This window comes from Megalops cyprinoides, chromosome 12 (assembly GCF_013368585.1).
Source record: "Megalops cyprinoides isolate fMegCyp1 chromosome 12, fMegCyp1.pri, whole genome shotgun sequence".
NCBI lineage: Eukaryota > Metazoa > Chordata > Actinopteri > Elopiformes > Megalopidae > Megalops > Megalops cyprinoides.
In genome coordinates this window covers 28,448,663-28,473,151 of record NC_050594.1, presented here as the reverse complement: position 1 = coordinate 28,473,151, position 24,489 = coordinate 28,448,663, and the positions used below count along the sequence as shown (strand labels likewise).

General features: G+C 49.0%; 1 protein-coding gene across 2 annotated transcripts in view; it reads left to right on the top strand.

Moving 5' to 3' along the window:
- The window catches only part of kif26ab (kinesin family member 26Ab), a 99,623-nt gene that overhangs the window by 63,358 nt on the left and 11,776 nt on the right, over nt 1-24,489 (top strand). The window contains exons 1-6 of one of the 2 annotated variants that reach the window (XM_036542748.1): nt 9,536-9,609; nt 14,428-14,611; nt 21,038-21,247; nt 22,307-22,400; nt 23,099-23,361; nt 24,139-24,322. In XM_036542748.1, coding sequence (XP_036398641.1) covers nt 9,590-9,609; nt 14,428-14,611; nt 21,038-21,247; nt 22,307-22,400; nt 23,099-23,361; nt 24,139-24,322 — 955 coding nt within the window. In that variant the 5' untranslated portion in view covers nt 9,536-9,589. Of the gene's footprint in view, nt 1-9,535; nt 9,610-14,427; nt 14,612-21,037; nt 21,248-22,306; nt 22,401-23,098; nt 23,362-24,138; nt 24,323-24,489 lie in introns of those variants that run through there. The other variant, XM_036542747.1, reaches the window with a different exon arrangement.

The window sequence follows — 24,489 nt, the reverse complement described above, 5'->3', positions numbered from 1 at the left end:
CATAGGGGCTCACGCCCCTTGCCCTGCTCACCTCTTTAGCCCACGTACCAAAACCGGATCCTTCGTGCTGCCCATTGACCAGAATATAGATGGCAGATTATGGAACACATGTCCACCCCTCAACCCCCCCCAGTCTCCAGGACAGCCCACTGATTAATCAGTCACAAATGTCCCAGCAGCCACCAGGCTGTTTGTTGTGACAGCTCGGGTAGACTGTGCAAATAAATAATCGCTAGGTGTCATCCCTGCTAGAGAATGATTAATGAGAGACGTGGAGAGCTTTCCTTGTCCTCCCCCCGCTCTCTCCTCTGCCCTCCCTCTCTTCCTTTCCCTCTCCTCCGCACTGTTTTTTAGGAGTGATTAATTAGGCGAGGCCTCTGTGTTGCAGTTCATGTCAGTACGGGGTTAAACTGTTTTGTCTTTGCAATATGAAAGGCATCAGGAGGGCTGATTATAGACCCGCTTGTGCTCCCAATTCCTTTCACAGGGGAGAGAGAGAGAGAGAGAGAGAGAGAGAGAGAGAAAGAGAGAGAGAGAGAGAGAGAGAGAGAGAGAGAGAGAGAGAGCGGAGAGGTTATTTTTTCCTGTTGCCGCCCTAAGAAGAAACTCCCATCGGCGTGCCCTTGTTGCCTCTCAACCGTGTTTTCATTGACAGATGTTATCTGTATTAGGGGGATTCATTTCCTTTCAGTCACCAGACACAAGAATAATAGGCGCAAATCAGTGAGAGTCTGATTTGGGAAGTTAAGAAAAAAGGCCCCTGGCAAATGCCAGGGATGCACTCTGTAAACAGGCTGAAATGCTGCAGTGTTGCTACGTTTCTGATTCAGAGACAAGTGTGTCAAAAATCCCATCCAGGCTGTGCTGAACTTTCAGCGGGCGACGTGGGTGAGGCTTTGACACCGGGAGCTGTGGCTGTAATTATATTCTGAATCCTCAACAACCTGTGAAGAAGACTTGACACGGCAGTCGAGAGCCTGAAACGTCAGCCGCGCCGGAGAAAATATCCTGGATGAGATAAAAGCAGCTGTTAATCTTTGTCAGCAGCGGTGGAGATTGGGGGGGGGGTAGCAATAATAGAAACAGAAAGATAAAATGTCTTCATCGTGAACCGTCAAACACGACCAAAAATAGAACTAATTTTCCCCATTGGCGGGCATAAACAAAGGCATTGCAATGAGATGCAAACGTGTCCCTCCAAACTTCCCAGGATTCCAGCAGCCGTAGGTATTTGCTGAATAACTGCAGTAACTTAGCGTGAGCCGATGGAAAGGCATCAGTCTGCTGCCCAAGCATTTATCCCCTGCAAAGGCTTTGTGATGCAGTTCATTTTAGTGGCACGCTGGTTTGTTTCGGGGGCCCCAAAGCCCGCATTTAAACCTCCTGACTAACAAATGAGCCTGCGGTTTGAAAGGCTCCTGGTTTGTTTCGCTCAGCATGGACGGGGCTGACGCTCACAGGGGCAGCATTGTGAGGACGTCCTGGGTGTTTGGGGTTGGCATTGAGGGTAATTTAGTGAGCTGTAAAAGGGAACTGCAAATGGAAGAGCTGCCTATGGCTTTTTCATCCAGAACCCTGCCAGTGACCTCCTAAAATGTCCTTAAAGCCATGGTCTGAGATTTGCACGGCCAAAGATGCAAGGGGTGCATCTTCGCCAACTTTTAATGATCCTCTCCCTAGATGACATATTTCCCCTCTCTGAAAAACGCAGGTTCAGGTAGAGGGGAATTCCAGGGAAACTTTATTATTCATAAACATTGGATAGCATTGCATGTGTTCCAATTGTGTTTTTGTCAACTGCTCAATTTAAACTCTCCAGCTCAGATTCTACATTAGTGTATTACAAGTGCACATATCGATTGAAGGATCTCTGCCTGCCTCCCTGATCTCATCATTGCATAAGCTTCCCATGCAGATAGCTCACAGATCTGTGTAGTGCTGATCTACCTGCTATTAAGTGACTGTTTGTTTATTCTTATCCTCTGCTGACCTGCAAGTGAAAGCAAGTGAACTAGGAGCCAATCAGATGATGGCTTTGATGTGTGCCATGGCCCTTCATGTTCATCTCATGTTCAGTCAGGGCTGAATGGTACATGCACAGTGTAGGTTAGCCAACCCAGTCTGGCCTGCACTGCTGCACCTTAGACTTCTCTTGGCTTGTTCATTTTCTTTTTGTCCACACTTTTGATGGGAAGACAGTGAAATGTGATGAAGGGAGCTGTTTCAATAGGCACCAAAATAAAAACCAGCTGAGAGAATCATGCACTGCTTCTCACTGAATTGAAATGTCGAATTTTGTTTCGTTTCATCTTTTCTGTTTTATTTTAATTAGAATGTTTTCCATTTAGACTCCAACTGTTTCATTTATTCTGGGTCGACAGGGGATTCCTGCCCCGCCGTACCCTGGGAATAAAGCAATTGGAAGCTGACTCCAGTGTGGCTTCTGCAATCATATTACTGTGTTCATTTCTCAGGCAGAAAATGATTTACCTTAATTCAGGCTGCCTCTGGCTGGCTCACGGCCAACTCGGCGATCTCGGAGAGGTGCAGGGGTGAGGCGTGTGCGCTCAGCGTTTCCCCGCCCGCTCCTCTTCCCCACTCCCCCTGCCTACCTCTCCCTCCCTCCCTCCCACCCTCTCTCTCCTTTCTTGATGTACCCCTCCTCCTCTGTCCTCTCTCTCTGTCTACACTCTGTTTTTCTTCCCCTCTCCCCTCTCTCTTTCTCTCTCAAGGTTCCCTTAATCCCTCTTTTCTCATTTCACACCACATGCAGTTACAGATGAATACTAATAAGATCACAAGAGATTACTTGTTTTTTTTCCTTCACTTTTCAAGACCCTCTGCATTTTGACCTCTTTCGGAGGGGTGGGGGCATGAAAAAATGGCCTCAGTGCGCCATATTTGTGAGCTGTAGGAAGACAATGAGAGTAACTCTAAGATGTTTGTGCTGTAGATGGTTATTCGCAGCTTCCTCATTATTATAATTGTACCAACTCCACTGTTTTCTGAGGTATGCATTATTAATTAAATTTTGAAGTGAAATTACGCTGGCTATAATTTGTTCTGACAGCAAAAAGTCTAATGCTTCTAACAGATACTTTATGAATGGAGAAGCAGTGTGGTGTAGTTGTGAGGAGCAGCACCTGTAACCCAAAGGCTTAATTCCTAGGTGGGCACTTGCTGTAGTACGCTAGGGCAAGTTCATACGGATGAAGGTACCTGCTGAGCAACCACGCCTTGTCTCTGTGGGGGGGTATGTGGAGGTGGTATCAGGGATCTGCAGGATGCCACAGAGGGGGGTGGAGAGTGGTCATCAATTGACCCCCTCTGGAGCGTAAACCCCTGTAGAGCACCTCCACAGTGTGGCTGCCCCAGCTCTGACCACAGGCAGGAATCTGGAGATATTTGTAGGGAATCCTTCAGTGTGGTGTTAAGAGGCAAACGAAATGCCCTCCACTGTGTTGTTAGCATCGCATTTCTCAACGAGGACACGCTAAACCCACATGCAATCATCTGATATCTGCCTTTTCCTCATCCCTTAGCTGGACTTGGATTAACTGGACTTGCATGGTGGTAATGAGAAGCTCTAGGTGAGATTTTTTTTTCTCCCCTCTATCTACCTTTTCCTTTGATTTATTCTAACAAGACAGTGTGTCCGTGTGAGTGCTCAGTGCCACAGGTTTGCTGTGACACACACATTAATTGGCCCGGGTAGAAACTCAACAAAGGCAGCAGCACCCCGGGGCCGGGAGCGTACAAATGAAGCTACATTTAGCATTCCGTGTTAAGGCAGTCCAGGAACACAGCGCTGAAAACCTCACACCTGTCACGCCGCATCAGAACAAAGGCCCTTTGTGGCAGCCCCGTCTTTTTCACGGCGGGATTAGCAGGTGCGGACAGGTAACAAGAGATCGGCATGATAGAGGCGTTATGCTGTTGTTTCAAGCTGCTGGAATTTATTTGCGAGGATTTATTCGATGTCCGGCAGCCTGGAGGTATGAGTCCAGGGGCTCTGTCTTAAATCTCCCCACCGCTAACCCCCACTTTATTTTCATCTGCTGTGAAACAGGCGGGGAGAAGTGCCTCAACCCTCCGGAGTCCCTTTAAAGTTCGTTCCCATTAAGGAAGCAGCGGGTCAAGTGAAAAGTGGTTGCCTGGCTCGATAAGTGATGATCGAGCACGAAAAACAAGGAAAGAGGCTACGAGCAATTTTTATAAAAATCTTAACATTGCAGCAGGGAGTGGCTATCTGAGTGGTGAAGCTGGCCCTCCTTTGGAGAGACATAACAGGCGTTTTAACAAATACTGGCTTGACCTGTATGCCTGTTATAGGTCATAGTCTCTGTCAGAGTGAAAGCACATTGACACTAGATTTTCTTAGATTACAAATCATACTGACATCATACTGATGCTGCTTGTGCTGCTTTCTGCACAAATTCACAGTGCTAAAAAGCCAGACCAATGGATTCTGCAAGATAACTGGATTAATGTTTGACTGGTACCTGGTCTGACAGTATCAAGTGGGAAGCTAAATTAAGAGGATAAGTTCCCCATGAAAATAGAATTGTGGGAATTTAGGGTAGGACATAAAGGAACAACATGAAAGTCTCTGATGGAGAAAATGTGTTGAATATGGAGTGATTCAGATTTATGGTCAGTTCTTCAGTGCTTGTTCTAGCAAAGTTGCTTTCAGAGGCTTGTGGAAAGGGCAATACAAATAAACCAATCTTTGTCTCCAGCTTTGTCTTCAGCTCTGATAATGACAGTTACAATGAGGCTGTAATAGAAGTATTCAGCTGCAGTGTTTGGGTTTTTTAGATAAATCTCACACAGTTTAGGGCTATTTGACAGAGAGTCCATATTTACAAAGTGATATATGGGTGTGGACTATATTACTACAATGGCCACTGACATTTTTAAGTCAACACCTAAGCTGATTGTTTGCCTGTATCCCCCTGCACTCAAAAATGAATCCCCTGCTGAAAGATATGAGGGGGGAAGCCAGGGGAGTGCTCTAGTGTCTGGGGTACGGAATGAAGTTCTGCTAGATGTTTGGGCCACTCCGTCTAATGCTGCAGTTAAACAGTAAGCAGAGACGATACTCAGACTGAACCATAGCTGGGGTTAAATTGCTGTCATGTGTCTCCCAGTCGTACTTTACACCCAGCCTGAAGAGTGGATAGGCAACAGACCCAACCCCGATGGGGAAGAAACCCTAGACTAAACTGTACAGCAGACATATTCCCACGTCTCCGAGGTTATTTAAAGAGCCCATCCCATTTGACCCACAGTTCATTCCACATTTGTCACAGCCAGGCTAATGCGTGCGTATACATCATGTAACATACATTAGTCTGAAGCTGTCACTGTGCAGAGCAAACATAAGCCATCTGCCCAGAATAAATAAAGCGCATTTAGCTATACGGAGAAAATGAATAAATGATCTCAGGGAGGAAATGTGTGATATTGGGTGTCGAGGCAAGCTGCGTTCCTCGGAAGAAGCTTTTAAAGGGAGGCGAGTGTCGTTTTCGTTCTCGATTATCGTTCCGTCGACCTCGACACTAAATCTTGTCCCTTCGCCATCACCCGCCCAAGCCTTGGGAGGTGACATCATCCTCCGTGTCCACAGCATGATGTCACCTTTAATCAATCATGGGAACAGCGATAGGTGGCGACCCAAGCTGTAGCTGTCCTGGCCAGCCGTTGTTGTTATTGACGCAGAAAACCTGTCCTGACCAGTTGCCCTGTACACCTATGTTAATAACTGGTGCCTGAGAGTGTATGTGCTGTGTTGTATGCTTAAAGTGCATGTGAAAATGTGAGTGCTTCCTACAGTGTGATAGGCTGTTGACATTGTGTGTGGATTTCTCCCGGGTGTTGTTTATTTAGGAGACAACAGGTAGAATGCAAATATCAGAGTCATGGACAGCAGGTGACCAGAGCCACTCTCACCTGCCACTAATAGCTGAGAACGTTTGAAATGTTCATTGATTTACCCAAAAATATGGTAAGAAATTATCACTGTGGTCTTGTTTCTTGGAGCTGTACAAATATATGCTCAGTAGTTACAGATTTAACCAGGAGTTATTGGTGTATGCCCGCATCTAAAGGGAGACATCAATTAATGGGAGTTGGATAATGGAACACCTGCTGTCTGTATTGGGCGTGCGGGACTGCCTATGGGGAGGCTATTTTCAGACACTTTGTTCATTTCAAACTGGATTTTACCTTTTAAAACCGATATGGAATGCACATTTTAATCAACATATCAAGCAAAATTTTACATGGTTTCTGACAAATCCGTTAAGAATGAAGAGTATTGCAATGTGTCATGATGTCTGTGGAGCCTTTTGAAGTCATTTTTCTTGATGACAGAGGACTGTTTGCAAGGAAACCAGTCTGTTTTTAGGAACCTTTTTGACCGCTCTCCTGCAAGTCTGTCTTAATTCTGGTGGAAGTATTTCTCGGATTTTTAAGTTTCTGAAAGCCCTTTTAAGTCCCATTGCATACATTTGTCCTATCAGAAGGCAAATCCTGCAGGTTCCCCAAACTGTCTGGTCTTTTCACATTGGCCATTACCAACAGAAGGATTAGCTGGGGCCCAGCCCTGTCATTCAGGTAAAGGGGCCTGTGATTGGTTGTTCTTGGCTGACGCAGGATTGTAGGGGTAATGTAGTCTGATATCAGCCTCAGTGATCTGCCCCTGCTTGAATGGCTAGACCATGGTTATCTTGTCTGAAGTGAAAAGAGGTAGAAGAAGAAAGGAAAATGTCAAGGATGGTAAATGGGGCCAATGCGGTAATTAGCCAAAAAAGCTGCTGGGGGACTGCAGAGGCAGGGGGGCCAGAGACAAATTTTCACAAACAAGCTAATGGGAGCCCAGGCTAATGAGTGTCTGGGCAGAGGAATTTCTCTTGCTAATTTGACAAAGCCTGAAAAGGGGTGGAAAGATTATTGACACCAGGCCAATTGTACGGCTTCAAAAACTGCAAGCAACCCCCCTCCACTCTCTCCCCTCCATCCCTGCTCTGAATTTAGACGTCCATTCTATAGCTAACAAAGGGCTCGAAGGCTATTATTTCCCTGACAGGGCTGTCCCGCATTAATCTTACCTACGTTCATTTATATATATTAGAATCATTATTGGCTTCACGGGAGAGGGAAGGAGGGAGACTGAGACTGATTGAGCCAGGGAGGGCGTGTCGACAGTTCGGCCCACTGTGGATCTTTTGTTGTTCCTTTTGATCCTCGCCTCACAAAACCATATTGTACGTGTTAGCAGCGCCTCAAGTAGGGCTACCCTTGTACTGCTGTCAGCATGGCCAGCCGTCTCATTAGTTCTGATGGAGACAATGATCACTGCCAGCAGCTTTTCGTTCCTCCCCACCCCCAACCCCACCCCCCCACCCCCGCAGCTGGACTGGTGGGTGATAGCGTCCCGAATGCCGACGGTCCGCGGGGGCTTTTTGTCATTCAGGGTGAGCGTTGGTGGTGATGCGCGGTGAGAGGGGCCAGATTTCTCTGGGTGAATTGAGAGTTTATCTGATGTGCGGCAGGTCTTTGGCTTAACCCAGGGAAGTGCCGTTTCAGGATCCGCCATGCTGATGGAGATGTCAGCGGGCGATCGGTGCAGGTCGCCTCTCAGACCAAAAAATCAATTTCTTTGATGGAAATAGAGAATGAGACATGAATGTGTTGCTTAAAATGCATACACCAAATGGACCAATGGATTTCTTTTGAGATGATATAAATTGATTTATAGGAGATGAGATTTTCGGAGAAAGAATGCTGTGTATGCTGGTATATGAAGATTGTCCTTTCATTCACATGTGTTCATGGTTAAGGAGTGCCTACCTCGTGTTTCTCCTTCACTAACGCAGACTAATAGCTCTATTTGGACATGCCTGTGATCAGGTTAAGGACACAGTGTCATGTGCAGGCTGCATTTGGAATGGGCATCCAGCTGGAGGAAGCTCAGATCCAGTCTGCACGGCTGACTGGCCGAAAGCTTAAGGAAGGGTAGTGGAAGGGAAGCAGTTCAGCCAATGGCACGGATTTAGCGCTGCCGGCTCTTAAATTGGCAGCCCAGGGACCGTCTTAACTCAGGGCCGTGCATACCTGTCTCGCTGGCCACCAGCTTGCTGCCCTTCTCTCCCCTCCTGCATCAATCTGTCTTTCTGAGCTGTCAGCCATCCATTGTTCACTCCGTGTCCCTCCCACTGCCTTTCTCTTTACTTTAAACGTCTCCCGCCGATCAGCTGTTTCACCACCCCATCCATCCTCTCAGACCCATTTATACATCTGTCTCTCCCAGCATCTCTATCTCCGCCTCTCACTCTATAATTAATAGCTTTATCTCATTCATCTGGCTAATTACATCCTATACAAAAAAAACATGCATACGTTCACACATGCAGACATCAGACACACACACACCCCCACACACGCACACACACACATACACACACATGCAGGCACACTAACCGAATCTCTTTGAAGTCCGAGAGAGAATAAGAGGAGGGGGCTCCCCTCTGCATGCAGTATTCATGCGGAGCGCGGCGGCGTGAGCGTGTGGTGGGGATCGCGCGTGAGGCAGAGACGGCAACGCTCTCACACCTCGGCTGGCTGGCGGGCGGAAAAGGGGCTGGGCTGAGGAGAGGGAAGCCAGGGGAAGACGGGAGAGAGAGAGAGAGAGAGAAACAGAGAGGGAGAGAGTCGGCAGGACAGCTGCAGCATTTCTCCAGCAGCAGGAGCGAGAGCAGGAATTTGCCTTCTTTTTTCTTCTCCCCCCCCACCTCCCCGAGGGACTCCAGCGGAGCGGGGCTCTTTTCCTCCTCCCCTCCCCTCTCTGTGAGCACGGCCGCGGGAAGAGACGGGGAGGCACCGGAGTGGCAGCCTCGGCAGAGGTGAAGAGGGAAGGATTAACGGAGAGAGAGAGAGGGGGAGAGAGAGAGAGTGGATAGAGAGGGAGCAGAGCTCGGCTGTCCGCGTTCTGAGAAGTGAGTGAGCCGGAGGGATAAAGAAGGAGAGGAAGAGGAGCTGCTGAGAGTGCAGGACAGACAGCTGTCGGTGGATTCCTTCGCAGCGGGAGTCTCAGAAGTTTAGCGGCGTAGACGGAGAGGCGCTCTGGGAAATATGCGTGGTGGGGGCATGACTTCTCTGCCCCTGCCCTGCTCCTGCCTTCCCTTTGCCCTGAAAGCAACTTTTCTGGAGCCCCCTTGCCCCCTGCGCTGGAACCCTGCTCCCCGTGGCTGACGAACACCCCCCCCACCCCCTCCTCTCCTCCCCCCCTCCTGGGTGCGCCCCGCACCCCTGCGATGTGGCAGACCCCCCTCCCTCAGTCCCCCTGGCTCCTCGCGAGTTGCAGTGTAATCAAGTGGAACCCTCGATGATTGCGCGCGGAGTAAAGTGGACCCCCCCCGACCCCGCCAGCGATCCTCCCCCCTGTCCCCGTTTCCCCCTCGCCGTCCCGGCTCCTCACGCTCACCAATAATGGAGTACCTCCGGGAGGAAAAAAAAAAAACAAAACACGACATGGAAGGAAAAGTTCTGCTTTATCACTTTCACGCTGGTTATGAACGCTAAATAGATGATGGATTGGAGAGAACTGTAAGTAAATCACTTTGCATCTGTTCCTTTTCTTCCCTCACCTCTCTCTGTCTGTTTCCTCTGTCTGTGCATTCCTGTACTCTGCCTCGGGATGCTGTTGCTGACTCTCTGCGGTGTGCTTTTAACCTTCATCAGCATTGCTGTCTGTTGTATGTTAAGGAGGACGTTTCTGGGGCGCGTGCCTCCCCCCCTCCGGCGTGCGCCTGGGAGCCCTCTCCCACCTGGCTCTCCACGGCTATACAGTCAGACCTTCAAATCTTGTTGGTTTAATTCGGTGCACCGTCTAAATAGAAGTGCTGCTAGCCTGTTCTGTCTTCATACAATGTGAATAATCACTTGTATTGATAGGGGAAATGGGACTGAACAGGTGGGTGAGTCCTGGCGTGGAAATCCAAGTGTAGCCTTCACGCCTGTTTTCCGTTGAGTGATCAGAGCCAGCTCTTTTGACTGGGAGAGGAGGGAGCTGTGACAAGCGGTTAATTTCCCCATTACCATCTGTGCGCATCCGCGCAGAGGCTTGAGCGTTGCGGTGATTATGCCGGCGTTTACGGAGCATCCCTGAAGTGCTCCCATCATTGCGGGGGCCGCTGCCGCCCCTCACCTGGGCACAGGGGCCTGCCCACCCTGCAGGGTTGCCCCAGGGTTGCCTGCTGTGCCACACTGTGCACTTCTGACTTTAGAGTAAGGCTGTAGTGTTGATTTAGTGTAGGGCTTGTAGGTGAAAGAGATGATTGAGGTAAAGCTTTGTCTGGAGTATTGAACATGCAGAAGTAGGTTCTGATACACTCACATGCTCCCTCTCTCTCCTTCTCTCTCTCTCTTGCTATCTTTCTGTCTCATACACCTACACACGCATGGTTTCCCTCTGTGTCACCCACAAACATACTGTGTCTTGCGCTCACATATACACAAATACATATGCACTCTCTTTGTCTCCCAGACACACACACACACACACTGTCTCACTCTGACTTACACGAGTACTCTCTCTGTGTCTCACACACATGCCCATTCTTTGTCTCTGTCTGAACCACACACACACACACAAACACACACACGCACACACACACACATTCTCTCACTCTCTGACACACACACACACACACACACACACACACACACAAACACTCTGTCACACACACCCACTCTCTCTCTGTCACACACACACACACACATGCATGCACGCACGCATGCTCTCACACATGCAGGCAGCCATGCTCGGCTCCCCGGAGACCCCCCCCCTCCTGCACGCGTCTTGGACGCAGTAATTACTTCATCAGCCGGTGGTGTGTTCTCTGATTGTGCTCTTGGGCAGTCTCTGCAGGAGGTGTGGAGAGTGAGAGGACTGGGGCTGTCACTCCAGGAGGTGGGGACGGGGAAAAGATGCTGGCAGACGCCCCCTGTCCAATATGCTGGGAGCAGCACTCTAATGAGCTGAGGCACAGCTGGCTCACACTGTGACAGACTGACGTTCGCTCTCTCCCTCTCGTTGTGTCTGTCTTTCTCTCTGTCTCCCCCTCTCTCTGTTTCTTTCTCTCCCTCTCCCTATGTCTCTCTGTCCCCAACCCCATCATGTCAAATGCACACCACAACACAGACATACTATCATTTTCTATATCACACACACATGGTTACACATGAGTGTACACACACATACTCACTGGCATCCATGCCTGTGCACACCCTCTGACACACAGACACACATGCACCATGTGAGCGTTGTGTGGATAATTGATCCCTTTGGTGGCTTTCTTTGCAAACAGCCCTGATTCTTGCAGGATGGTTAACACCCTATGTAGGTCCTACAGTGCTTCAGCCTTACTCTTACTGTCATCTCTCTCTTCAGTGCGACCCTCTTCATATCCAAGTGGCTCACATCCAGTGCGCTCAAGTCTCCCCTTTTATTCTGATCTCCACTGAAACAGGAGAAATACCAATTGCAATACAGAATGAAAGAGTTATATTGTACATGTGCCAAGATGGTATGCAGAAAAAAAATATATTATCATGTTAAATTTCTGGTTTTACTAGTACTTTATTGTCTAACACCAGTTGAAAATTGGCTGATTTTCCAACGAGATGCATGCTGCCTCTACTGGTGAAGAGTGAGAACTTCGACTCCTCCTTCCCCTTCAACAGACAAGACCCCGTCTCCTCCTTCTGGGGCTGCGTTCCAAACCTCGTGCCTCTGCGAAATAAAATCCAGCCAGTTGTGGCCAAAAGGCACTCTGACAATCAATTTGAATGATATGAAAATCGCAAGGACATTTTTTATGCATCCAAATAGGGGAGTCTCTCAGAGAGGTGGACTGATGCGAGAGATGGAATGATTGATTACAAGGCTGTTTTATTGAGTCCATTAAGGTGTTAGCTGCGTCCAGCCTCTGCCCTGCTGATTCCCTCTTTCACATATAAATTTGCAGTTGTGTTGAAGAGAAAAGCAAAGTGATGTTATTTCTGATGACACGTTTTTTTTTCCCCCCTGTTTTATAGTCAGCTAATCTGTTGATTTCCATTTTCAGTGCCCTGCATGTGTGAGTGGAGACCTTATAGCATCACAGCTTAAAAATATTGGCTTTGGAAATCACCTCAGAGTGACATTGTTTTATGCCGTGGGGTAAAACAGACTCGTATGGATCCCTTTTTTGGCGTCTTATAGGGCCTTATAAATGTGCCCTTTAAACAAGGTGCTGGAGAGGAGTGAGTGCGGTTTGAAGAGCGGGGAGATCGACTCTCGCTGGAGAGCCAGCGGGAGCCGGGCTGGAATGCTGTGTCTCGCTCAGCCGATTCCCGTGGCCATTATTGCTTTTCCAGCTCTAACCCTCGGCAGGATGACAGCGTGTTTTAATTGGAGTCAAACCCGGGCGTTCCAACACTTTCCCCATGGTGAGCACTGTTAAACACCGGCGCGGTGGAACCGCTCAAATACTGCCTTTAACAAGAGGGAGACGGTCTGACAGCCCATATCTGCAACACGTCGGAAACCCCTCCACACACACACACACACACGGATCTCTTTTTCTCACTCTTTGCCTACTATCTTTAAATCAGATATTCTAATCTTCCGATCAGAGATTTACTATCATGTATTATTTTTTAGTAGCTTGTATTATTTATGACTATCATGTATTATTTAGAGAGGGCTGAGGAGGTGCGGAGATGTGGATTTATTTTGTGGTTGCTGTGAGAGCCGCTGGACTGTGATGAGGGGCTTGTCACACAGCAGGGGGGGGGGGGGGGGCACACTAGGAGTATGGAGAGGCTGCAGTGCCAGAATGGAAAACTCAGTGACACCCCTGTCATAGAGGGATGTGTGTGTGTGTCTATGTGTGTGTGTGGGGGCAATCCAACCCATATCAGATGTGTGTACCATGCACTCAGGAAGGAGAGTTTTTGCTGGGAATTAAGTGAACTCAATGTCAGCGTAGGCAAGGGCAACATCCCCATCTGCTTCATGTTATGGGCGAGCTGTAAGTGACACCCACAGAAATAGGAAACAGGGGAAAAAGACGTGCCTGTGTTTACATTCCTGGGCTTTATCTAGCCCTCTCCGGCTAAAGGAATGTCATTCCCTTCTCAGGATAAGTTGGGAGATTAGAGAATATCACTTTTCAAGTATTATCGCCGGGTCATTCCATCTGTTCACTCTGGCGACAGGGAGAAATGATTTCACCGAGTGCTGCTTTTTTCCAATTACATTTCCAAATACAGAACATTTCTGTCTGTACATCAGCACTATCCATTGAGGAGGGAAAGGTTTTAAATGCACAGGCGCAGAGGGTAAATGGAATAAGGTTTGATCTGTCTGCCTTAACTCGTCCCAGAGCACGGTCTCCAATACATATGGAGTGGGAAGGGAGTGGTGATTACTCTTGCGTCTTTGAATTCTTTGACATGTTAACATTAACCTTTGGCTCACAGCCTGTAGGAAATGGACAGAGCAACTTCACTGTAAAAGCATTTACCAGTTCAAAGCTGAGCATTGCATTTTGGGATTGAAATGCTCCCACTTCTCCGATCAGCAGTAACGACTCAGGTGATGCATAAGGAAACAGCAGCATGATTCGTACTGACCCAATGTGACTTCCACTAGCGGTCATATTGGTACTCACCAGCAGTAAGAGGGAAAAATTCATACCTTAAGAATCCAAAGACAGTCTCAAATCATGTGCATGCAGCTCTCATCTATAGGACTATGTTTGATTTGGGTAGGCACCAGTGGAATGACATTCAACAGCTGCTGCGCCAATGAAGCCCCCTACTTGGCTGTTTACCACTGCATTACAGCAACTGTGCCGGCTGCAGTCTCAACAGGAGCTGCCCTGCGAGGCCGAGATCTCGGCTCTGCCTCGCGCTGCGCTCCGTGTGTAATTTTAGCATGGTAAACATGGTGGTGGCTCAAAGGACAGTGCCCTGCTTCGCACAATGGGGTGGGGAGAGAGGGCGCGGAACAGCGGGCCCTCCTGCCTGTGTTTTCTTTGGCAGGCGAAAGGCGAGTGTGTCTTGGATTTTCCCATGTTAATTCTGCGCCCGGCTTTTTGAAGCTCCTCCACCCTCGGAAACGTTAGACCACACCACAAAACCATTCAACAAAAGGGTCATGAGTTCTTTTTTTTTTTGCTTTTTTGTCACATTCCTGTGAAAGGTGTGCGCTAATTAAAATGGGTGATGTGTTTCCCAACCCACCGGGAGTCATTGGGAAGGTTCTGGCTCATTGGGTAACACATTTCTCTGTGTTTGAGATGTTTGTTGCGCATTAGCAGTAAAGCATTTGCATGCGTACTGAGTGCCTCTCGGCTTGTTTGTCTCCTCTCCCAGGGCTGCGCAGAAGCTGAACCTTTCGTCCAAGCGCAAGAAGCACCAACCGCCGCTGCCGCTCTCGCAGGAGCCCTCCATCTACCCCACGAGCTTCAGCGGCATCCTGCAGGTGTCTCCGCCCCCCGCGCCGCCATGCCTTCTCCGGGCCGTGTCAAAGGTCAAGGACAACCCGGGGATGGGAAAGGTAGGCAGCCACACACACACATATACATATACACAAACAGACACACACATGCACACAAATTTACACATACACACATGCACACACACATACAGGCACGCGCACACAGAAACACACACACATACATACATAAACACACACACAAAAACAAAAAGAAGGATGTGGGTGGGAGAAAAGCACAGTGACAGCACATTTGCTCTCAGACGCGTCTGGTCTGCAGCGAGACTATTCATACCAGCTGAATGTGATAAGGCCCCTGGTATTCCATGAATCCGGGTCTATGTGTCAGGGGAACATTCCTGCAACTGAAGGGGCGACAGCTCGTGAGAGTGGGAGAGCAGTGCCGTGGAAAGGTTAGGGGGTGGGGCTGTCTGAGGTTACGGGCATTACTGAGGGATGCGAACAGGGTGCGCGCCGCTAATCTAAAAGTCTGCAAGTGGATTAACTAAACACATTTTACAGTGAAATTATCAAAGGGGCCCCCTTTTCTTCATGGGAGGGTAGAAATATTTGTTTAGGACCAGAACAAGGCACAGGAAGATTATGGGGATTACAGTAAGGGCTGCATCTGGCACAGATAGGTTATCAAGATAATACCCTGTCTTTGCTGCTCATGCCTAATGAGTAACTATGTGCCCCTCTCCGTATCTGATAAACAACTAGCTACAAAGGCACATAAATATTTTCCAAGCACACAAACACTCCACATGGACTCCCAGTTGGGGTCCCTGTTCCTTGTGTCAATGCTGAGTTAGTTACAGACCTCCAGGGATATTAAGCCCGTCCCCCGCCTGCGATCACCAAATGAACAGTGACAGATTAGACATTAAAATGACACGAATTAGCGGTGGTTTGCTGATCATGTGATGTGTAGAACACGGCTTTATTACAGCGAAGGGGGAAACGGAATGGATGAAACGGAGGAGGGATTCGGGCGAGGTTTCGGCGTAAAGGGGACAGAGTCACAGCGTGTAATGGAGATGCACTGGTGCTGCTCAGGACAGAAGGTCACAGTCCAGCAGGAGTCATGAGGGCATTTAAATCAGGCCTGTGTGACAGGGTGATTCTTCATCCCCAGCATGCGCAGTTGTTTTTCCCCCCTCCGTACAGTCGCTCGTGTCACGCTTTGCCTGAGCGTATCTGCTGACCGCCCCACCCCCCCCATCCCTGGGCAGTGGGAACTTAGGCAATGCGAAAACATTAGCCAAGTTCACAGTACAGCCTTGCAGGTGGAGGAGCAGTAATTTAAAACAACGCTGTGACCTGCTGACTCTTCCTTTTGGCTCGTTCCGCTGTCGCAAATGGAAATCCTCTGTTGTAGTGAATCACTCACCCCAGTGGTCAGACGCGCAGAATGAAATAGACCTGAGGGGTCAGGTGTACAGCACTCCGGTACTGGCATATTTTGATGGCTTTTTAATCTGAACCCCCCAGGCCGCCCTGCTGGTGTGCCGTGGGTGAATCCTTTGTGCCGTTTATAGCTCCTCTAAATGGGCCCTTCAGGGGATCCAGTTAGCATAGGGCTGCTGCAGACACTGTATTGCCCTCAGACTGCCCTCCCTCTCAGGGCCTGTGCCATGACAGAGGGGCATTTACCTGCTTTCGGGGAAATGTGATGGTTAAATAGGGATAACTACTCCTCTTTTCGATTCCCTGCCCTCTTCTCTGAAGGTCTGGTTAATATCATCACCCATGGCTCAGGCCTGGATTGGCGTCACATTAGTTCCATGACAGTCATTCATTAAACCTTCCCTAGGCTCTAGAGTGAGGCACAGGCATGTTTGTAGCACTGTATGGATCCACTACAGACGTTGTTGGTTCAGAGAATGTCGGGACCAGAAGCAGACATCTGAAAGCATCTGGCTTGTACTGTAGCCCCTTTGTACATGTGTCTGAATAGGTAAATCTGATATCTCTCATGTACCTCTCATGTCAGGCATCTTGCTACCATTTCCTCCTTACTTTCAAACTCCAATACTGAGGAGACAAATTCTGATCAGCCGAAAGTCATTGGTTTGGCTTTGTAAATGCTTAGTACGTATGCAGTAGTATCAGATGAACAGTGGTACACTGGACGTAATACTGAAGAGTAGGAGCTACCCTTATCGGAAGCAACTCTGACTGAATTCACCCTCTACTGGCACTGAGAATGAATCAGTGCCATTCTAGTCTCCGAGCCCCTGCAAAATGTTCCTCCATTCACTGGCATATCTATAAATGCCAGCACATGGGATTGTGCCTTTATTGTGAAGGATCGGCCAATACCTGATTCAATCCCAGTCTTTTCAGGGAAGTGTCTGCCATCCTGTAGATGCACAGAATCTCTGATCTTATCAAACAAAGTGAGGGGGTGCCACTTCCAGCAGACATCAGCAATCTTGTGCAATTACAGACAACAAAGACCTCTCCAAATAGAATAGCTTTACAAGGCTGCTGGAGAGACCACTCCCTGCTCTAGTCCCGCCAGTTACCTCAACAAGGCTGTTGCACAATGTGTGTATTAACACATGTGCAGGCAAAATAAATGTTATGAATATCAAACAGAAACATATACAAACACACAGTCATACATTCATAATCACAAACACACACACACCCTTCCTGTGTGTTTGTCAGGTATTAATGGTGCTATGGAAACAAACCCTTAAATATTATTTTTATAGGCCTTATGGAGTTTTCCTAGGAAAAAATAGAGCACACCTGTTTGAAGAGATCATTGTTGCACGTGTTGCTTTAGTAGAATTACAAGACCGTAGGAGTCATTATTCTTCCCTGTGTGATACACCCAGTGAGAGGCAACTTCATAAAAGCCCGGTTCATTAACAAGCATCCTCTGTGTAGATGAGATGTGCGTCTGCAGCAACTGGAGGAAACCAGTCTAACCACGTGTGCTCATTTGTAGGGTTCACGTGTACTGCTTAAGCACTGCTACATGCCTGCCACGCCGGGTTCGGCATTTTCACGAATTTGATTAACATGTCAATGAGCCAGAATCAAATTTGCGGCCTAGAATAATCTCAGTGGCCATAATTAAAGCGCTGCAATCCTCAAAAACTCCGGGCTTTGCGCTGTGTCAGCACCGGCTGACACCCAGACCCAGACACCATGTGATATGCATACATGTGTACTGAAAGTAGAGCCAGAATCATTAAAGTCACCTCTAATCCCTTTCCATAAGCTAGCGGGTGGCAAGTCACTACAGATGTATTTTACATTCAGGACAAAGAAGAAGAAGAAAGGCAGAAAGGAAGAAAGATCCCATCTTATAATTAGATAATTAGGATTCATTAGGAAGTCAATTTCCCAGAGCAGGGATGGCTGTTGTGTGGTACAGGATTTTAGAGGCTGTGCCATGCCTCACTCCAGACATAGAGCACAACCTGACTCTCCAGAGCCCCACACCTAAGCCAGGCAGTGGAGGTCAGCCAGGGAAGGTATGAGGAGGAATGCAGGGTGCTTGCTCTTTCCTCCTCTAACTGTTTTTGGAGGTGCTCAGAGAGAGCAGGGGAACTGGCTCATTAGCTGAGGCGGGGTCTGAGGTGTGTGCATGTGGCAGTGGCTCTGGTGGGTTTAACCCTGGCCTGTTTCGCAGCTGCCTACCAATGTAAATTTAGCAGAGACGCCCCGCTGCGCCACCAGGGAGGCTCCGCAGTCGTATTTGGGAGCCAGTGTAAATGTCATAGTAAAAGTAATTTGTTCGACATGTGTATGCGCCAGTCACCATAATATCCCCTGCAGAGCGAAGAGAGAGAGAGAGTTTGCCCTGAGCTGCCGGAATGCAGGAATTCAACGTCGGAGAGGAGTCGGAGCCAGGCATTGTTTCACGGGCGCTGTGGCTGGATTTGTAACAATATCCACACACAAATCAACGGAAGAATATGCTTTTGTGTGGGCATGAATGACATGGGAAAGAGAGAGGAAGAAAAAAAAACTGCTGCGTTTGTTTTGCTGCCCGCGCAGAGAGGGAGGGAAAATGAAGTTATCTGGCGCTCAATATTGCGTCGCATGCGAGGGGCATAGTAATTTTGTTTTCAACACCGAGCTCTTTATTGTCTGAGATTGAATTCCTTATCACTTTATGGTATTTAATGCCCGGGCTGTTTGTAGTCACTGTGAAGGAAGGGGGGGGGGGGGGGGGGGGGGGGGGGTAAAAGAATTCCAGTGGCTCTAAGATAAAGAGTAACCAGTGAACAATCGAAGACCTCGCTGTGGGTTGGAGAATGCTGGAGATCGGCTGTCCTCACTCGGACAACATCCTCTCACAATCGCAGCACATTGAAGGCACATGTTTAATGGAAAACAAACAAGAATTAAAGACATAATAAAATAATGCCATCTGGGGTAGTGATTTTGCATTCAGGCTTATTTGCAGCAGAATCACAGTTATCTGTGAATGTGTTTTCCCCCTCCCGTTTGATTGCTGCACTGAGTGGCAGTGTTTGTCACGGAGATGGACGCGGCGCCCCGTGTCAGGTTCCAAGGTTAAATGTAGCCGGCCCCACATCTCCTCCCGCTGACAGTGTGTGACAGTTTTTCCTGCTCCAGAAATAAGAGGGAGAACGCGGGGGTCTCGGAGGGAAGGAGAAGGGGGACTGTGGTGGGGACGTGTTTGTGTGCAGGCGAAACATAACCCGCCCCCCGCACCTCTCACCCCCCCTCCTCAGGAAGTGAGGCCTGGGTGTGCGTGGTGCTGTGAGCTGGGAGAATGGTGCAGGCCGTGGGGTCTGGGAGATGCACTGCCCTGATCAAATGATGGTGTGTGGTGGGGAGCTCCCTGACTCCCTCCCTGAATTATGCATGGCCTCTGAATTCAGTTTTGCTGTTAAACCGAGGGGGAATGGACCACAGCCTCCAGGGCAGGTCTGCTTTGCCATAATCATAGAGGGAAGCAGTTGGAAAAGATGGTCATGGGGACTCTGCAGTCCCATTCCAGTCCCACTGACACGTCTGCACCACAGCACACTATAAGCCATATTGCAAATCTCTATGGAGTGTGGGGGATGCTGGAATTAGCAGAAAATGCTATTATATATTCTGATAACCTCAGTTAAATAGAGGTTGTTTGAAATGTAGAGGAAGATGGCTCAGACATTTTCATCATCAGTGGCTTCATGCTTCGGTCTTTTCACAGCTTAACAAGAGCAGACCAGTAGTATTTCAACATGAGAGAAAGCAAGCTTTGAGATATCAAAAAAGCTTAGTCATTGTGCTGGATCTGAGAGTACGCTTCAGATGGAAGTGTAATGAGGCAAATTAATCTAATCTGCCTTGGAAAACCTGAACGTCTCCCAGCACCGTTTCAGCAGATCCGCACATTCGCAGGTATTAAGGCTGACAGTGAGGAGGCACGGGGGACTCTGCTGCTGGTTCGATCAGGCAGAGTGACAGCTCGCCTGTCTGTGCTTTACTACACCTCTAATGCAGTCCTGCGCCCGCGGGACCAGCTGTGACACACGGCTTCAGGTTCAGCACATTTCTAGGTCACTAGACCTGTTTTTGCCAGTTGACTGGCGAAAAGGGAAATTGCTTTTATTTTGAGTGGTTGGTAAGATCACCACAAAATGCCCCTGCCCACAAGCGCACAGGATAAATCCACATAATCCGAGCAATAGTTAATCATGGTGTGATGAAATATTACTAATAGTATTGTCTGTGTTTTATAGGCATCCATCAGAGATATATGTTATATCCTTTCATTGCCTAAATCCTGTTATAGCCAGGTCTGCCTCTGCAGAGCTGGTATAAGTGCTGTTCAGCCGGACTGAGTGTACGTAGCCTTGGGTGACATCGCTACAAAGATCTGCTGCAGCCAAGATGGTGGTCACCCACTTTAATCTTATGAATCTTTTCCATTAAATAAACTGCAGATTGAAGTGATTTTTTTGAGGCAGATTAAAAAAGGAGGATTTAAAGGCAAGCTCAGGTGTCATACAGAGGGCAGCTCTGAGAGTGTTGAGCCGAAATTAGATGTAGACTGTCTCTGTCATCTCTGGAAAACATGTTTAGGCTGTGTGAAGCGTTAGGTTTTAGTATTGTGTAAATCACACTTAAGATCATGGCGAGACTCCTTGGGTTATTGGGTGAACGTCTGGAGCACCCAGACTACATATCTTGTGTCCAGAAGGACGGGCGTGGCAGTCCATGTTACGCGTGAGCCCACTTCAGGCTAATCCTTTGCATGTCTGAAGAAACATTATCATGCTACATATAGCTCTGTTACATCAACATCATTGCATGTGTGATTGGCATGGCTCAGTCGTGGCCGTGTTGGATGCAGTGAAATTAGAGCGAGGAATGCTGAAAGCTTTAGCATCAGTGTTCCCACGGTTGGGCAGTGTCGACCAACCGATGACGGTCAGCATAGACCTCTGCTTGTACATCCCCATCACCGCTCTGTGTGCTCACTGTGTCACCTTTCCTTCCCCGCAGGTCAAGGTCATGATGCGCATCTGCCCCTCCCAGGGGACCCACGACACGTCCGAGTCCATGTCCTTCCTGAAGGTGGACCCGCGCAAGAAGCAGCTGACCTTGTACGACCCGGCGGCCAGCGCGCACTCCAGCTCAGGGCACCGGCGCGCTGTGGTGGCCGCCCCAAAGATGTTCGCCTTCGATGCCGTCTTCACCCAGGATGCCTCGCAAGTAAGCCCCTGCGCCGCCGCGAGCCGCGGGCGTTGCCCAAGGACGGGGAGAAGGTCTTGAGACAAGAGGGTGGGACTGGGCTTAGAGCAAAAATGCTTATCGCGGGACTGAGGCATTCCTTGCAATTTAGACAGAGCAGCTGGCCCTTTTAAGTGTAGAGAATGATTTGAATTCCGCTCAGGGTCTTATCCAACCACCCAAAATATAGATAGCTGCACATGGAGTTGAGCAGAGGGATATCCAAACTGAGATCAAAGTGACATCTAGGGGGTGGAAGAGAAAGGGGGTGGGGTTACAACTATATACGCTCAGCTCGAATTTTCCCTCAGAGCAATAAAGCAACAGACGTCATTCTCCTTTGAATTTTATTGACGGGGATGCAAAATTGAAGGGTGAGACAGCTTCCCGCTGAAAAATATTAAGCTTGATTGGTGTTTGTCCAGGGAATAGACAACTGTTTTACATAAAGGAGATGGTGGAGCAGGGATTGTTGCCTGTGATGGGGAGCTGTCAGGCAGAGAGACAGACGGCAGTGTTAGAGCTCATGTTATGACGGTTGCGGCTCCCTCCCTGGAGGTGCGATGCTGGGGTTTGAAAACTTTATCAGCTAACAGCGGGGGATCGCTTCAGACTTGGCATCTTTACTGGGCTCCAGGGAGAGGTTGGCGGGGGGTTGATGCCCAGCCCAGAGAAGGAGATTTCTCTTGCATCACAAGGCTGAAATCAAAGTTGTAGCTCCTAACTCTGAGAGTGCACTGGAGGCGGATAACAGTGTACTGTCGTACAGTGAGAGTGTATTTCTGCAGTGCTGTGAATGGGAGGGGAAGGTTTTGGTCGAAGCACACCCCTATAGACTTTTCGTGGAAAAGACTGAAAGGAGAAACAAAAGCTTTGAAATTTTGTGATTACCGTTATTGAATCACTGCTACATACATGCCCTGGAAATGTATTCTGTGTTGCCTTAAAGTAGACCTGGGAACTGGGAAGACAGAGTTGTTGGATAGAAGGTGTCTCCACTGTGACCGATGGGTCTGATATGCCCACTGTTCTCTCCTGTAGGCTGAGGTGTGTTCAGGGACAGTAGCGGAAGTCATCCAGTCAGTGGTTAACGGTGCAGATGGCTGCATCTTCTGCTTCGGCCACGTGAAGCTTGGTAAGCTTGCCCAAAACCCGCCAGCACTAATCACCACACCCATCGCCTCATTACCATCAGCCATCAGGCCCCTGATACAACAAACCCATCGCAGGCGTGGATGAATTCCGAGCTCTGTCTTTAATTGACTCTGACTGCAGTGCTCTGTGTGTGTGTGTGTGTGTGTGTGTGTGTGTGTGCGTGTGTGTGTGTGTGTGTGTGTGCACATGCTGCATTCTCTCCCTTTGTATGGAGGTTCCAGTAGCTCCATACAAAGAATTCTATTTTTCTGTCACCTTCGTTTTAAGTCCACAATGGCTGTGTGTGCTTGAGTGAGGGGGCTGGAGTGGCTGTGGGGACAGGGGAATGTGGTGAGAAATGGCGTGCTTGAAAGAGCGGTGTAATTAACCCCTGCTGCATGCTCAATATGAGGTGCCTTCAAATCCCTGCTCCTGCTTGTTAGGGGTTCTATTGTGGGCGCTGTTGCTGCTGGCTGTGAATTATTCAGCTTTCACCAGTGGTAGTCAGTCACCTGCCCTTTTAAAAATCCATGACATCACATCTGAACCTGTGAGAGAATATTTATCCTCGGAAACTAGGAGGAGAGTTGTGGATTTATTACCAGATGAGTGTCTGTACCCTTAGGCAATCTGCAGCACTGCACAGTGGTTATTCTCCGCCTCTTTCCTCAACCCCCCCCCCGCCTCCTCCCCAATCAGGCAAGACTTACACCATGATTGGCAAGGACAGCTCCACCCAGACCCTGGGCATCGTGCCCTGTGCCATATCCTGGCTCTTCAAGCTCATCAACGAGCGCAAGGAGAAGACGGGCACGCGCTTCTCCATCCGCGTGTCGGCCGTGGAGATCTGCGGCAAGGACGAGACGCTGAAGGACCTGCTCTCCGAGGTGGCCAGCGGCAGCCTCCAGGACGGTCAGTCCCCAGGGGTCTACCTGCGCGAGGACCCTATATGTGGCACACAGGTGAGTCCTCAGCTGCGGGGGGAGTGAGAAGGCTCTCCTCCATGTGACAGACTGTCCACTCTGCTTGTGTTCTCTTTTTCTCTCCATTTATTGATCCTCACCATCTAATTAACAATCTCTTTTTTCGCCCTGAAGATCTGTCCATCTGTGTGTCTAGTCTCATCTACTTACTTATCGTTCAGATCCTAGACCTATTTACCAATATTTGGGATTGTCTTTGTCTACCTATTGCAGCAATCCATCCACCATCTTTCAACTAAACCCACCTATCGATGGCTTTGTCTATCTTCCTACCTATTTATTGATCGCTCTGTCAGCATCTATCCATGTCTATGACCACAGTATCTGTTTCACAACCTTTCCCACCACAATGAGAATCATCTGGGGGGCTTTGAAGGCACTGACAGGTGTTCCCATCAGATGTTGTTTTTTTTGTCTGTGTGGACTGGGACTTCAAAGGCTGCTTCCAGTCCTCTGAAGCTCCCCTCTGCTCCTCCTCTTTGACGTTGAGAGAGGGGCTCCTCCGTGAGGCTTTCCCCCTCTTCTCCGCCAGAGCTGGAGCGCTCCCGGGGAGTGTTCCTGCCTCCTGCCTCCTGCTCGTCCATTACCTCCCCTAATCCCCCTCCCTCTGTGTGCATATCTGTTTCTCTGATTGCCCAGGAGACCCAATCTAATGGGCAAGAAATGTGCGCCTTGGTCCAATTAGCTGGCTCCTCTCCTCTCTCTCTCGGTCTCTGACCCTCCCTCTCTCTCCCTCTCCTCCTCTCCGCCCCTCAGCTCCAGAACCAGAGCGAGCTCCGCGCTCCCACCGCTGAAAAGGCCGCCTTCTTCCTGGACGCGGCCATCGCCGCGCGCAGCACCAGTAGGCCCGACTGCGACGAGGAGGAGCGCCGCAACTCCCACATGCTCTTCACCCTGCACATCTACCAGTACCGCATGGAGAAGAGCGGCAAAGGAGGAAGTAAGGCCCCGCACCGTTCTGTGTGTCTGTCCAGCTGTCAGAGCCGACCTCGAGGTGGTGCTCATCTCTGTTCTGCCTGAGTCTGTCAGTCACACCGTGCTCACACATGCGGCTGTCCATCAAAATCAACAAAATGGCTCCAAATTCTCCATTTTCTGTATTCCTGT